General features: G+C 52.0%; 1 protein-coding gene and 1 long non-coding RNA gene across 8 annotated transcripts; one reads left to right on the forward strand and one right to left on the reverse strand.

The window, feature by feature from the left end:
* The first annotated feature begins 1,270 nt into the window (after positions 1 to 1,270).
* Positions 1,271 to 11,846, forward strand: PROZ (protein Z, vitamin K dependent plasma glycoprotein). 7 transcript variants are annotated; one of them, XM_070240025.1, is made up of 9 exons: positions 1,408 to 1,652; positions 1,954 to 2,210; positions 2,310 to 2,473; positions 3,748 to 3,772; positions 4,345 to 4,458; positions 5,464 to 5,595; positions 5,968 to 6,053; positions 8,727 to 8,844; positions 9,735 to 11,846. In XM_070240025.1, the coding sequence occupies exons 2-9, from the start codon at positions 2,144 to 2,146 to the stop codon at positions 10,274 to 10,276; spliced, it is 1,248 nt and encodes a 415-aa protein (XP_070096126.1). In that variant the 5' UTR covers positions 1,408 to 1,652; positions 1,954 to 2,143; the 3' UTR covers positions 10,277 to 11,846. The 7 variants fall into 7 exon arrangements, with proteins under 7 accessions (XP_001497287.4, XP_070096126.1, XP_070096124.1 ...); XM_070240023.1 differs by having other exon boundaries at positions 1,488 to 1,652; positions 5,464 to 5,607; XM_023621884.2 differs by having other exon boundaries at positions 1,494 to 1,652; positions 5,446 to 5,607.
* Positions 6,911 to 7,863, reverse strand: LOC138918423 (uncharacterized). Its single transcript, XR_011427846.1, has 2 exons — positions 7,757 to 7,863; positions 6,911 to 7,617 (listed from the first exon to the last, which is right to left on the reverse strand). It is a non-coding gene; the product is annotated as an uncharacterized lncRNA (long non-coding RNA).
* Positions 11,847 to 13,928: the final 2,082 nt, after the last annotated feature.

The raw sequence follows: 13,928 nt of genomic DNA on the forward strand, positions 1-13,928 counted from the left end.
AGGAGTGAGTTCAGGGAGCTTCCAGAGTGGGAGAACTTGGATATGCAGGGAGGGTGCTGGGCCCGACTCACGGCGGGTTCCGCCCAGCTCTATTCCTTGCTGTGTGCCCCGGACAACTTACCTCCCTCTCTGAGTATCACTGTCTTCGTGGGAAACGGACCTAACAAATCGCCTCCGCTACATGCTGTTCTAAACTAAGTTCTGCCTTGGGGGACGTTCTGTTCTGTGCCACCAGAGTGTCCCTGAGGGGAGTCATTGGAGGGGTGCCTGGTGTGGAAGGCGAGGCCCTGAGGGCAGAGAGCAGCAGGTGGGCAGAGGTGAGGCTCTAGAGAGCAGGAGAAAGCAAGGGCGAGGCTGCGGTACCAGGACAAGACCCATGTCCCCCGGCACTGCTCGCCACACCAGCACCCTCCTTTCCCAAGGGAGGGGGACATGGTGACGGCCTGTCAGGGAGGGCTCCCTGGAGGGTCTGGCCCGTCCCGAGGCCCTGCCTGCAGGACGAAGGGCGTGGAGTGCAAAGCCAGTGGCTGCACGGTGCAGCAGCGGATGGGCCACGGTGGGTGGGCTGGCTGCTCCCCATCCCCTGGGCTGGAGCCGTCAGACAGGAACTGAAGGAGCCTGCGGCCCCAGCCCCAAAGGGGTCAGTGATGGAGGCAGGCCATGCAGGAACACAGCACTCGGCTGGAAAGTCATCGGGAAATGAGATACTCCCACAGCCTCGGAGCATCGCCCTAGAGAAGGCTTTATTACAAACAGGACAGGGCAGCTCTATAATGGTGAGACATGGAGGGCACGTCGTCCTAGTGACCGAACATGATGTCACTGACGAGGGCGCACTGGGAGGACACGGTGGCCATGCAGGGCTCCTGCCCAAAACTGGGTTCGCCCTGAGCCTAACTGGGAGAGGCCAGTCGGGCCCATCAGCTGAGGGAGGCCTGGACGCTCCAAAAATGTCAGTGTCGGAAGGACCAAACAGCTGGGGAACTGCGTCATGTGAGACTGAAGGACACCGACAGGATGCAGTGGGAAAGGGCGCAGCAGGGGCTCCATCCGATGCCACTTATGTGGGGATCCCCTGATGTAGAGGGTGCGGGGAGAGGAGAAGAGGAGAGAGACAGAGAGACACAGACAGAAAGGGGGCCTCCCCCAGTCGATGCTCTGTGCTGACTGGCCCCGTGCGTGTGGGATCAGGAGGGTGGGGTGTGAGTTTGCTGTGCCCTCAGGCGGGGTCCAGAGAATTCATTGCCTCCTGGTGCTGAGCGTGATTATCGGGCTCAAGGACACACTTGGTCCTTAGGAATGTCCCCTGGGTCCCCTCCTCATGTGGCACGTGGTGCTGCAGGAAACCTGGCCGTGCCGGTCTTACTCGGGGGCGGGTGAGGCCCCAGTGTTGTGGCCAACTCTCTTGCCCTTTACGCTCCTGACCTGCACCATGGTAGACTGGGTCTCTCTCTGACCTCAGGTCCGCCGCCTGTGGACGCCTTCCTGCCACACTGGGCTCCTTGCTCTGCTCCTGGCAGCTGGCCCTCCCTCCCTCTCTGTGCCCTAAGAGTCCTCCTCAGCCCCAAAGGGAGCCTCTGTGACCGGCTTGTCTGAAACAGACCCCATGGCTCTGTACCCCTCATCTGCTCTCCTTTTCTTGACAGCAGAGTGTGAGATCCTTTCTCCCTCCTTCCAGTGTGTTCCCCGCACGCCTGGGATGAGCCCTAGGCAGCTGTCTTGCTCCCGCTGGACCCCCAGGCCCAGGACCCTGGCCTGTGAGGACCCCACCAAAGCGCCGGCTGGGCCTGTTCTCTCTCTCTCCCCCGCCCCCGCCCCCTCGGTCTGTCACCCCCCTCCTTCCTGCCTGCACTCCCAGGACATCCCCAGCGTCCCCCATGTATCTCAGCAAGGCCCTCTTGGCCTGGGCTTTTCATTCGTCTGCCTTTTCTTCCCTCTCTTTGCCTTGAACAGAGAAATGCAAGCCTGAAGCCCGTGTTTAGAGCCCTCCCAGCTCTGTGTCCTCCTTTCCGAGGAGTTCGTTTTCGGCCTCAGCGTCCCGCCTGGAGCCCCGTTTCAGGGCTGGGGGTCGCTGCACGCAGCCCCTGTGCTGAGCCTCGCGTGGACTTTGGCCCCGTGTTTGCAGACCTGTCCGCGCGGCAGAATGGCGAGCTGCGTCCCGCTGCTCCTCGTCCTGGTCCCCCTCGCCGTTCCCGCCGCGGAGCCCTCAGGTGGGCGGCTGCTTCGTGGGGGGGCTGTTTCTAGGTGTCGCAGTTCTTGGGTGAGTCCATGCCCACTGACGGGATCTGCGTTCTTTCCCTGCCATGCAGTATTTCTTTCCGCCTCGAAAGCAAATACAGTCCTGGCGAGATGGAAGCGTGCTGGCTCGTATCTTCTGGAAGAGCTCTTTGAGGGGAATTTGGAAAAAGAATGTTATGAAGAAATCTGCGTCTATGAAGAAGCAAGAGAAGTCTTTGAAAACGACGCCATCACGGTATGTGCTCCCCACCGCGAACTTAGCCCCGAACTCCGCGCCTCAGAGAGCACCGTCTCTCAGGGACGAAGCTAAATTAGGGAGCCTGTTTCCTCCCCGAGACGGGGACTCAGCGCCCACTTTACAGATGAGGGAACAGGCAGAGAAGAGGAAAGCTTTCCACAGTTGTAGGTGGGGACGAGGCGGGAACCCAGCCCCATACCCGAAACCCAGCAGCCCAATACACTGACCAGATTTACAAACATCCCAGACCCCACTCAGCTGGTCAGGACCGTGATAGAAGCCGCTATTTTAAATAGAGACCTAGTTGTTACAATGTATCAACAAATGCTTAAGAAACAAAATTCCTCCCTATCCTGCCGGCATAGTAAGGAAAGCTCTCGCAATCTAGAACTCGGGCTAAAAGTGACTACAAGCAAACTCTAAATAACGCAGGTAAGAATGTGCCCTTCTTAATTACTCTTACACTTATCAGAAGACAGAGAAGTGAGTCAAACCTGACGGGCCGAATATCTGTGTGTAAGTATTCAGAATAGTAAAATATTTAATAAAGATTTCCCAGTTTTACATATAAAAGTAGCAATATTTAAAGTTGATTCTGAATAAAATATTGACCTGTTTCTCTATAGTTTCTTAAATATCCATATATAAGAGCACTCCTTTGAAGTAGACCATAAACTTGGATAAAACCAGGAGAAATTCAAACTTCCTGGAAGGGAAAATTGCGTGCTTGATCATGTTCTTGCGACATCACTCAGGCCATTACAGGTCCAGGCGTGACAGGGGGATACAATTACTTACAGGTTTACTTTCTAGGCTTGGAGTCTGAGTAATTCTGCTAATTTTAGATACCCCACCCCCACGAATCCCCCCCGACACACACTTTTAAGTTTCAGTCGTCGTTTAATTGGCTTATAAGGAAGACAGGTGGTGCACGCTCCTCGTGTCCACATCAGGCCTGTGCACAGAGGACTCGCAGGCTGACCCCCCCAAGCCCGAGGACGGAAAGGCCTGGGGGCACGGCCGTGCTGTCTGTGCCTCGTCACACACCGGCTCCCCTTCCTGAAACAGGTGACAGTGAATACGGACTCAACAGCATCTGTTACACATACACTGACGAGGACATTAAGTCAAGAATTTGCATTCTTTGTTTCAATCAGTATTTTCCTAATAAGTAGCTAAAATCAACCTTTTCTTATCTTCAAGTCCACCTACAGGAGAAAATATAGAAAAACTGCTGTCCCATTGGTAACACTTTTGTTTTAATTTCACAGGGTGAATTCTGGACAAGGTACATGGGTGAGTGGCTCTCCTCATCTCTCCAGGATTCCTTCCTGTTCCTTTCCCTTGAGATCTGGGAATGCAGTTGGCTTGGCGGCCAGTGGATTCCAGATTTCAAACCTTCAGTTCCTGGACCCCTTGGCAAGGGAAGGGTCTGGATCAGGGCAAAGCTCCTCTGGCGGCTTGGGTGGCAGAGGCGGGAGGGTCCCCCAGCCTGAGCGGCTCCTCTCATCCACATGGCCTCGGGGGTCCCTAGGGCCTCCTTCTGCAGGCTCAGCACCTGGCTACATACACCAAGGCTCGGGGGATGCTGGGAGGAGTGCCCAGGGACCACGCGACCGAGGGGCTGACAGGGGGTGAGGGGAGCTAGGAGCAGAGCTGTGGCACCAGCGACAGTCCCAGTGGTCACTCAGCCAGGAAAGGAGGAGGTCGAGGAAGGGGACCAAGACGGGCCTCGTGGGCACACGTATGCTGATGGGGCCCAGGGGACACATGTGGGGCCTTGGCAGCCTGCTCCAGCCTCCTGGTGTCCTGGTCAGAGGGGCCAGGGGTGTTGAGAGAGCGTGGGTGACACAAGTCCCTCTCGGCAGGTGGCTCCCCGTGCACCTCCCAGCCCTGCCGCAACAATGGGTCCTGCCAGGACAGCATCCGCAGCTATACCTGCACCTGCGCCCCCGGCTACGAGGGCAGGGACTGCGCCTTCGGTGAGGCGGGCTCTGGGGTGGGCACCACAGGGCCCGTGGGGACGCGAGTCCAGGCCAATTCTCCACTGGAACCACGTGTTCTGAGGGCCTCCTGCCCCCAACACGCCTCCACATCGTTTCCTCCCCATAGGGTCTCTTCCTCTTCTTCCCAACCCACCAGCACCTCAACCATTCATAATGCACCCATCTGTTCCCGGGCTGGGGGTGGGGTCTGGGGGCCGGTCTGTGAGGGGGAATCTCGTGCAGGCACTCTGAGCCAGGCATGGGTGCGAGACGCTCCCACGGCTGAGACTTACAGCTTCATGGATCACAATTCCTTAAATACAAATAAATAAGTGCAAAATGTATTTGTGGGGGTGGAGAGAAACCAATTTCCTATCAATAATTACCAGATATGGAAATAAATTCACTTAATCCTTTTAATGTTTCTGGTCAATGCAGAGCCAATTTTCTGGACAAAAGTATTATTTCCAGCCCAGATCTCTCCTCCCAAGTTCAAAGTTCTGCTCCAGCTGCCTCCCGAGAGTCCATGTGATGATGTTTTGCAGACAGCCCAAATTTAACACATGCCAAAGCAAGGTTTGGACCTTGACCTGCATGTGTCCCTGCCCCCATCCCCGCTGCTCAACCATCACGCGGGGTCCCACTAGACCCCCTCCTGTCCCACATCCCACGAGGGAGCCACGTAAAGGGCATAGCTACTGCAGCAGGAAGTGACAGCTGACACGAGAGAGCACACAGGCTAGGAAGACCGACAGACACCTTGCAGTACGTTTGCAGATTCTTCTAGGACTAAGTGACATTTTCTGGGGACAAATACCAGGGCTGTCACTTACTGAACCTTTGCTTTCTCCACGCACATTCCTGATACGGAAGCGTGGGAAATGCTTGTGTGAGGAGCCAATGACCTGAAGAGAATGACACCTGGACTGAAAAACCAGAGCCCCACGTGCAAGGAAATTTAAAACGATGCTATTTCCATGTTAGCATTGTTTTCCCTTTCAGCTAAAAATGAATGTCACCCACTGAGGACTGATGGGTGTCAACATTTTTGCCACCCGGGACACGAGTCCTACAGGTGCAGCTGTGCGAAGGGGTATAAACTGGGCCGGGACCGCAAATCGTGCATCCCACACGGTGAGTTCTCAGGTGAGAAATGGGTGCTGGTCTCTCTCTTCCCACCCTTTCGGCTCCGTCCCACATCCCCCTCCTTCTCCCACGAGAGCGTTCGAAAGGCCACTTCGTTTGCGATGAGGAGTGGCTGTGACTCAGCCAGCGTCCTTGCCCCCCGCTGGAGCTTGCTCGGGTCGTCACAGCATCTGAGCTAAACCAGAAGCACCGAGAGGGTGACTTCACTCTGCTCTGCGCCTACGTGAGTTGCTGTCAGTCCCCACCATAAGATCATCAGCATTGAGGACTAGGGTTTGAGCAGTTAGCACCATGCGTGACGTCTGACGTGTGACTTGGAAGGCACTGACTCTTCTTCTCTTGTTGTCACCACAAATGAAGAGAAGTGTGCCTGTGGAATCCTGAAATCTGAGAGCGTCGCGAGGCCACCAAACAGCACGCAGAGTCTTCAGGTTTTCCCGTGGCAGGTAACAAACACTTTATAAATGGGTTCTCACTTTTTGTTACCAACTTCACCTTATTTGCCATTTCCATCTTCTTTGCCACGCAGAAGCGCAATGACCAAGTCAGAGGGGCGCCGTGACTGAGGTGCTCATCTTGACCCCACGCTGCAGAGCACTTGCTCACGCTGAAGTCACAACTTCAGCTGTGCTCATCATTTGCACCAAATCAAAATGTATAGTTTTATTTACAGCCACCCAGGACATCTCTCTGGAGTCAACCACTGTTCCCAATGTCATTTCTCCCAGAACCTCAGCATCCTGAAGCCACAGCGTCTCCTTGCAGTGCCTGGGGGCTGGGTGGGTTGACTCGGGTCCAAGGGACCCTGAGAGGTGGGGGCATGGGCTCCGCTCACCCACCTTCGGGATGCCAGCTCCATTCCTGGGCCAGGAGGTGTCTCGTCTTTGGCATTCGTTTCTGTTATTTTCCTGTCCCCTTTCACTGGTTTGGGAGTTACACACTCCATTTCTATTTATTTAATAGTTACTCTTGGCATTTAAACATTCACATTTAACTTGGCAATACACAAAGTGACTATTTTTAGCCCCCTCCAAAATTATTTCCGGCACCCCATGGTAGGCCCATCTGCTATTTTGACTGGTATTTTATTCTTTTCTTGCTTTTTTAGTAACTCCACAAAATAGGTATCATTTTTATTATTATGGTTTGTGCCACCAGTATGGGTTTTGATTTCCTATGTCTCCATGTTCCTCGCACCCCAGGACTCAATGCGGCTCACCCTTTAGAATAGCCTAGCCAATGGAGATAGAATGTGAGCCACGCATGTAATTTAATGCATAAATACAAGTAAAGACAGGTGAAATGAATTTTGATAAGTATTTTATTTACCCCAATATATCCAAATATTATTTCAACACGTAGTGAACATGAAAAATTGGGATATTTACATGTTTTCTTCATACTAAATCTCTGACATCTGGACTGTATTGTACCCTTGGAGCATATCCTAGTTTGGACCAGTCACATTGCAAATGCTCTGTAACCACGTGACTTTCCGTATCGGACAGCAGAGCTTTACGAGGTTCCTTTGGGGAGGGGCTGTGTGCGTGTGTGGAACACCCTGATACTTACAAGCCAGTCTGGCCGTCAGAATCATTTGGCCGCTGGATGGAGGCCTGGATGGACGGACCCGACAGAGCTCAGTGACTCCTGTGGTCCTCCAGACTCAAACGGAGACTGAGGGGAGGTAAACACCTGTTTATACCCAGAATGACCTGGCTACACCCCGGGAGCATTCTTCTCATCACTGTCGGCCCCTCAGGGGGGCTGAAGGAGGGGTGACTGTGTGTGGCCTAGCCTTCAGGAATGACGATGGTGCTCCAGCTCTGCCAAGCGCGCTGTCTTCAGTCCCCCTGTGCACTCAGGACCCGCAGCTGCCATTTGAATCTGAATTAGTGCTGGCTTCCATGGGGCAAGGGGCCACGACCTGGGAGGCAAGCTTCTCCGGGTACAGCTCAGACACGTTTGCAGACACATGGATTTGGGCAAGCTGATACGATGAGATCTTTACTATGGTACAATAAAAAAGTTCTGAAGTTATTAATTGAACTAAGGTATGGTATTTAAAGAAAAAACTTGGAAAAAGAGAATAATTAACTAGCCTAGTAGGATATAGAGTTGAAAATTACCCTTGGAACTTGCTTCTTACCTTCTAGATGAGAAATTGGCCCTGGGCTCCACTGCGCTTGACCGCGAGACTAGCCGACTAGCGCCGAGAACGCCGCCTGCCCTCAGGCGTGGTTTGCTTCGCCTGTAAAATGAGTAGCACACCAGCTGCCTAGGCTTAACAATAACGTACCTGACCTTCCCAGGGAGTCAATGAATGGCAGCTCTTACTAACAGACACTTAAGATTTCCAGAAATGAGGCTACATTAAATTTGAAAAACTCTTTAATACTTTGCTCAGCATTTTCCATTTTATTAGGCTACTGAAAATTGTAATAATTAATTTGTTACATCTCTTGAGCCAGCACCTGTACTATGTGGGTACATGCTTTTTTCCATTTAATTCTCACAATAACCTCACATTTTATCGTTTTATGCCCCGCTCATATTCTCTGCTCTGAGACTTCCCTCGTCTGCTATTAACAGATACTGCAGCTTTCTACTGATTAATGTGAGCATGGTATGTCTTTTCCAGTCTTCTATTTTTAAATGATTTATATTTTTATATTTAAAGTGTATGTTTTATAGGCAGTAGATAGTTGCCTTTGATTTTATCTGATCTGACAAATTCCTGCTGTTTTAATTGGGGCATTTAGATGCTTTTACGTTTATTTAGTTAGGTTTAAACCCATTAATTTGCTATTAGTTTTCTATTTTTCCCATCTGCTCTTTTCCCATTTTTCTTCTTTTTCTGCCTTCCATTGGCTTACTTGTATACTTTTATGATCCCACTCTCTCTTCTTTGTTGGCGTATTAGCTACGGTTCTCTCTCCTTAGGGGTGCTGTGGGGTGCACTCTGCATCTTTGCTTTGTCACTGTCGCCCCACCTGCAGCTGACCTCGCACTCCCTCCGCGGCTCTGTCTTTGGAGCCATATTCTTAACCACCACACTACACTGCCCCTAGTCCTGCAAATTGTCACCAGCTATTTATTCTCTGTTTTTATTTTTAAAGGTTAAACTAACAAATTCCAAAGGAGAAGACTTCTGTGGTGGTGTTATAATACAGGAAAATTTTGTACTGACAACAGCAAAATGTTCACTATTACACAAAAATATTACTGTGAAAACAAGTAAGTATTTTATCATCCATTTTTTATGAGATGGCATTGGAAATAAAAACTATGCTGTATAAAATGAAATGAAAACTTAAAACCTAGAATTTTTGTTTCTATTGGAATACAGAAATGAATTCAGCTTTCATATTACTACTGAGATATCTATAAATCAGAAAGCACACGTAAAACTCCTAGAGGAATGTCTGGGCACAGCAGGCAGGCAATGTAATACTTAGTCTAAGCAGGAAATCACTGCTGATGAAAAGATAATTTGACACTTAAATGGAGAAGGCATGGTGCAGGAGACAGAAAACGGGCTGAAAGTCAGAAGATCTGGGTTCAGACCCCTCAGCCACTGAGACCTCAGGCTGTGCCACTGGGCCCACTGCCCACCCATTGTGCTGAGCTCCCATCTGGGAAACCGGGCAATGATTTCTATCCTGCAGGGAGGCGCAAAGGCACAATGGTAACCCATGAAAGTGCTCTAGGATGACTCTGAAGAATCTTAAATAGATTTTACTCTTCATCTTAAACATTTTTCAGTCAACAAAATGTCAGCCTAAAAAACTACTTCTGAACAGCCCAGTGTGATCTGCTTGAAGTTCCTCATAATTTCTTCCTACTTTTTTGACCATTGCACCAATCCGCATTTTACTCCCCCTCCAAAATAGTTCATTTTGATTTTTTAAAGAAGAGTGTGGGAGAGGTCAAGGGAATCAGCTGGAACACTTCATTCTGTGAGCTGCCTTTGAATCACGGATGAGTGAAGATCAGTGCCTGTGGCCACGGCACGGGCCACCACACCCAGCCCCTGCCTCCTCCCCATTCGCTGACAAACCAGTCTCTCACTGTTATTGCAACCTTGAAGCCAGACTTTAGAAACCCGCAATTGTTCCTTATTTCAGATTTCCCCAGAACCAGCAGGGACCCACTGACCATCGCGGTGCAGAGCGTCCATGTGCACATGAGGTATGAGGAAGAGACTGGGGACAATGATGTTTCGCTGTTGGAGCTGGGGCTGCCCATCCAGTGCCCAGACGCCGGGCTCCCTGTCTGCATGCCCGAGAGGGACTTCGCAGAGCGTGCCCTCATCCCAAGGACAGAGGGCCTCCTCAGCGGCTGGACACTCAACGGCTCCCGGCTGGGCAACGCGCCAACACAGCTGCCGGTCACACACATGGACAGCGAGGAGTGTGGCCAAGCCCTTGATGTGACAGTCACGACGAGGACCTACTGTGAGAGGGGAACAGTGGCTGGAGGGGTGCGGTGGGCAGAGGGCAGCATGGCTGCCAGAGAACACGAAGGCACCTGGTTCCTGACAGGGATCCTGCGCTCAGCACCCACCGATGAGCACGGACGGGCGTTTCTTCTCACCAAAGTTTCCAGATACTCGCTGTGGTTTAGACAAATCATGAAGCAACTAAGCCCAGCTAACCAGAAAGATTAAAATACGCAGTGGGGTTCCAAATTTTAGACATAATCATGAGATCAACTGAAATTTCACAGCAGAACAGTTTTAAGTGATGGTTTCAAAACAAGGCACTCGATCGGTCTACAAACTGTCAGTTATGGCTTGTGAGATCATTACTGAGTGCTCCGACAGTCCCTTCCTTGGGACTTTTTTTTTGCTGAGGAAGATTCGCCCTGAGCTAACATCCAGGCCAATCTTCCTCTATTTTTAGTTATGTGGGCTGCCAGCACAGCATGGCTGCTAACAGGGTGGTGCAGGTCTGCACCCGGGAACCAAGGCAGAGCTCACTGAACTGAACCACTAGGCCACTGGGGCTGGCCCTTCTTGGAACCTTCTAAACTGAAACCCTAAGAGAGGGGAGATACATTAAATAATAAAAACCTATCTGTCAGTCACGAAACAGGCCAGTTTGCTAAAACCGGCTCCTTTCCCAAGTCTAATGCTTTCTGATGCTGACGAGTCAGTGAGCGCAGCTTAGTCTAACACAAACATGATGAGTGTCTTTGGGACAGAAGCTCCTAAGACTTGCCAGTTACAGAGAGTGACCTCACGGTTGTGTGGGGTCACTGACAGCCAGCGTGGGTGAAAGTGTTGCTCAGTGTTGGCAGAAGCAACCAGAAGGGGGGCAGCACAGGCGAGGCACACCACATGGAGACAGCGTCAGAGAGAGGATCAGGAAGCGTGTGAGAGAGGCCGGGAGGCAGGACAAGTGGGCCTCAGCAGGGCCGTGCGCCAGTGCAGGGAACCCTCCCAGGCAGGTTCCAGGGAGCTGCCGGTTCAGCAGGTGCCCAGCCTCTCAGCCCGCACTGAACCCACAGCTGACACCCGCACAGGCAGATGCCTTCGCGCCTGTCTCCCCGTCTCTGGGATGGAGTGACAACAGCACCCACCAGACAGGGCTGGGAGAAAGCCAAAGTGGGCTCCCCATGTGGAACCAGTGATTCCCAGTGCCATTTTGAAGACTGCGGCTGCAACACAGGAAGGACAGAGCTGGTGTCCAGCCCAAAGTGTGCTTCCCTGAAGACCAGAACTCCACGTTGGGTCCGAGTGTGGGCAGAAATGAAACGTGAGAGCATGTGGATAGAAACCATGTTTATTTAAGACAATCTCTTAACTCGTAAGGAAGCAGCAAAGCTGCTCCTCGACCCTGGGCACATAAATTCCAGTCCCCGGCTCCTCGACCCTGAACACATAAATTCCAGTCCCCGGCTCCTCGACCCTGGGCACGTAAATTCCAGTCCCCGGTTCCTTGCAAGAAACAAGAGCTTTGACAGCTAAGTTCGCTGTGGACAGCAGCCAGGCAGAAGAGGGCAGCTCCAGCTCCAGAGGCACATGTGTGGGGGCCGCTGGTCCGCTGGGGCCCCTTGGACAGAGTTGTGGAAGGGGAGAGAGGATGTTTTTTAAGGGATTTAAAACATAAATTGATTTAAATTTCTTTTGAGTGAAAATGGAGTTTAAACACAATTCAGATTCTTAGACACACTAAATATCTCTTTATTTCCAATATAAACTTTAACCCTAGAATTAAACTTTTTTTTTTGGCCAAGCTGCAGATGTACTGCCCCATTTCTCTGAAAGGACTGTGGCAAAGATAAATGTGCTAATCTAATGCAGACTAATGGGGAGGGCCGTGGGGGAAAAAGAGTGAATTTTAAAGTCTTAGTAAGATTTCAAACTACCATAAGGTAATTAATTAGGTCTGCTTTATGTCTACTAACGATATAAAACCTGCAAATGAGCACTGCAATTTTTATGCAAATAATGCTGCAGAAATATCTGCAATCTCGATTATGGCATTAATTTGCACTACAAATCTGGATTTGCTGAACCAGAGTGAAACCCTATTTGGAGATTATTACAGACACAGCGCAGGCAGAGGTGGGCTCACTACAGCCTTGATGGGCTCAGGGAGACGTGGCGCAGGGACAGCCACAGGGAGACGTGGCGCAGGGACAGCCACAGGAAGACGGCCAGCAGGGACAGCCACAGGTCTCACGGCCAGCAGGGACAGCCACAGGAAGACGGCCAGCAGGGACAGCCGCAGGAAGACGGCAGCAGGGACAGCCGCAGGAAGACGGCAGCAGGGACAGCCGCAGGAAGACGGCAGCAGGGACAGCCGCAGGAAGACGGCAGCAGGGACAGCCGCAGGAAGACGGCCAGCAGGGAGAGCCACAGGCCCAACGGCCAGCAGTGAGAGCCACAGGCCTGACCAGCAGTGAGAGCCACAGGACTGACGGCCAGCCGGGGACGACGGGCTTCGAAACGAAGAGAACAGCTCTACCCACACATAAAACTAATAGAGTGGTTAGGAACCATTTGAGGTAAGCCAAATCAGACACAAAAATAAAACCCAAGCAAGGGGAGCTTAGATGACTGCGTAGGAGGGCACGCCAATTCACACTTGGCGGAGCGAGGGCCGAGTCCTTGTCGTCAGCCCAAGCCACCCGCAGGGCCAGGTGCCTGTGCGATCACCACTTGCACGGGGCTGCACACCAAGCCTGACACGAGGGCACCGACACCTGAGGCTCTATCTCTTTCACTGCCAAGATGACCAGGTATTATCTACTGTTAATAGGCAATCCTTGATTTTTGCTGTCACTATTTACTGTTCACAAAAGTACCTGAAAATGTTGACAAACTTCAGCTTTCTATTGCTATTAAACCCAGAATGGAACTGGGGTGTGCACACAGAAGTTCCAAGATTCACATTGCGGATTGGAAGCTGAAGGATGTTTACAGTCCCTGCTGAGTAGCAGGTCAATGCTGAGAACAGTGCCCCAGAAAACAGAGACAGGCAATGCTCCAAGCCCGGAGCACCAGCAGCGTGAGGGTGTTCTCTGCCTGCCCGTGGCTGTACCTTCTGCTCAGGGAGCTGGGGGGACAGGCAGCTCGAGAGGCTGAGGACACCCCCAGGCACACACTGCATTCTGCACGCCACATCCAGAGGGGCTTGATTCTGAACGTGCCCAGGGCAGAGGGGCCACCATGACTGAGGAGACTGGCTCATAAGGGATCCAGCTCCACCTGGTTCCTTTGGGACACTGGCTCTGGGGACCAGGCTCTGTCCCAGGAGGAAGCCCAGCAGCAGCTGGAGGGGCCCATGGGGGGAAGAACTGAAGGCCTGCCCATAGCCCCGCTGAGCACCAGGCCAGGGCCCGCTGCCAACGCACTTTCAGAGTGGGCCACCCAGCCGCCAGCAGAGCCCCAGGTGAGGCCACATGGAGCAGAAGCAAACTTCCCACTGAGCCCCGACCAGACTGCAGCTTTAAGAGCAACCAGGGGAGCGCTGTTGTCGCAGGCGCCCTGGCTGCTGAGTCGGGCAGCGGAGGCGCTTCACTCGGGGCCCACACGCGAGCTGGTGCTGAGCCGTGGACCGAGAACAAGAGAAAACCCGCAGTTTCTAGAGCAGCTTCCCTTTGCACAAAGGGACAAGCAGCTCTCAGACTTGGTAATTCTGCACAGATGAACTGAAACAGCTTACTGAGTTCTCTTCTTTAGCGAGTTTTGTGTAAACAGTGGAAACGTGCATTCCCTGAAAAGTGGCAGCCTAAATACCCGGAAAACTTAAACCAAACTCCATTCAGTTTGTAAAAAGAAGCCTGAAGCATTTTGATCACATAAAATGTTC

The sequence above is a fragment of the Equus caballus genome, chromosome 17, assembly GCF_041296265.1.
Source record: "Equus caballus isolate H_3958 breed thoroughbred chromosome 17, TB-T2T, whole genome shotgun sequence".
Taxonomy (NCBI): domain Eukaryota; kingdom Metazoa; phylum Chordata; class Mammalia; order Perissodactyla; family Equidae; genus Equus; species Equus caballus.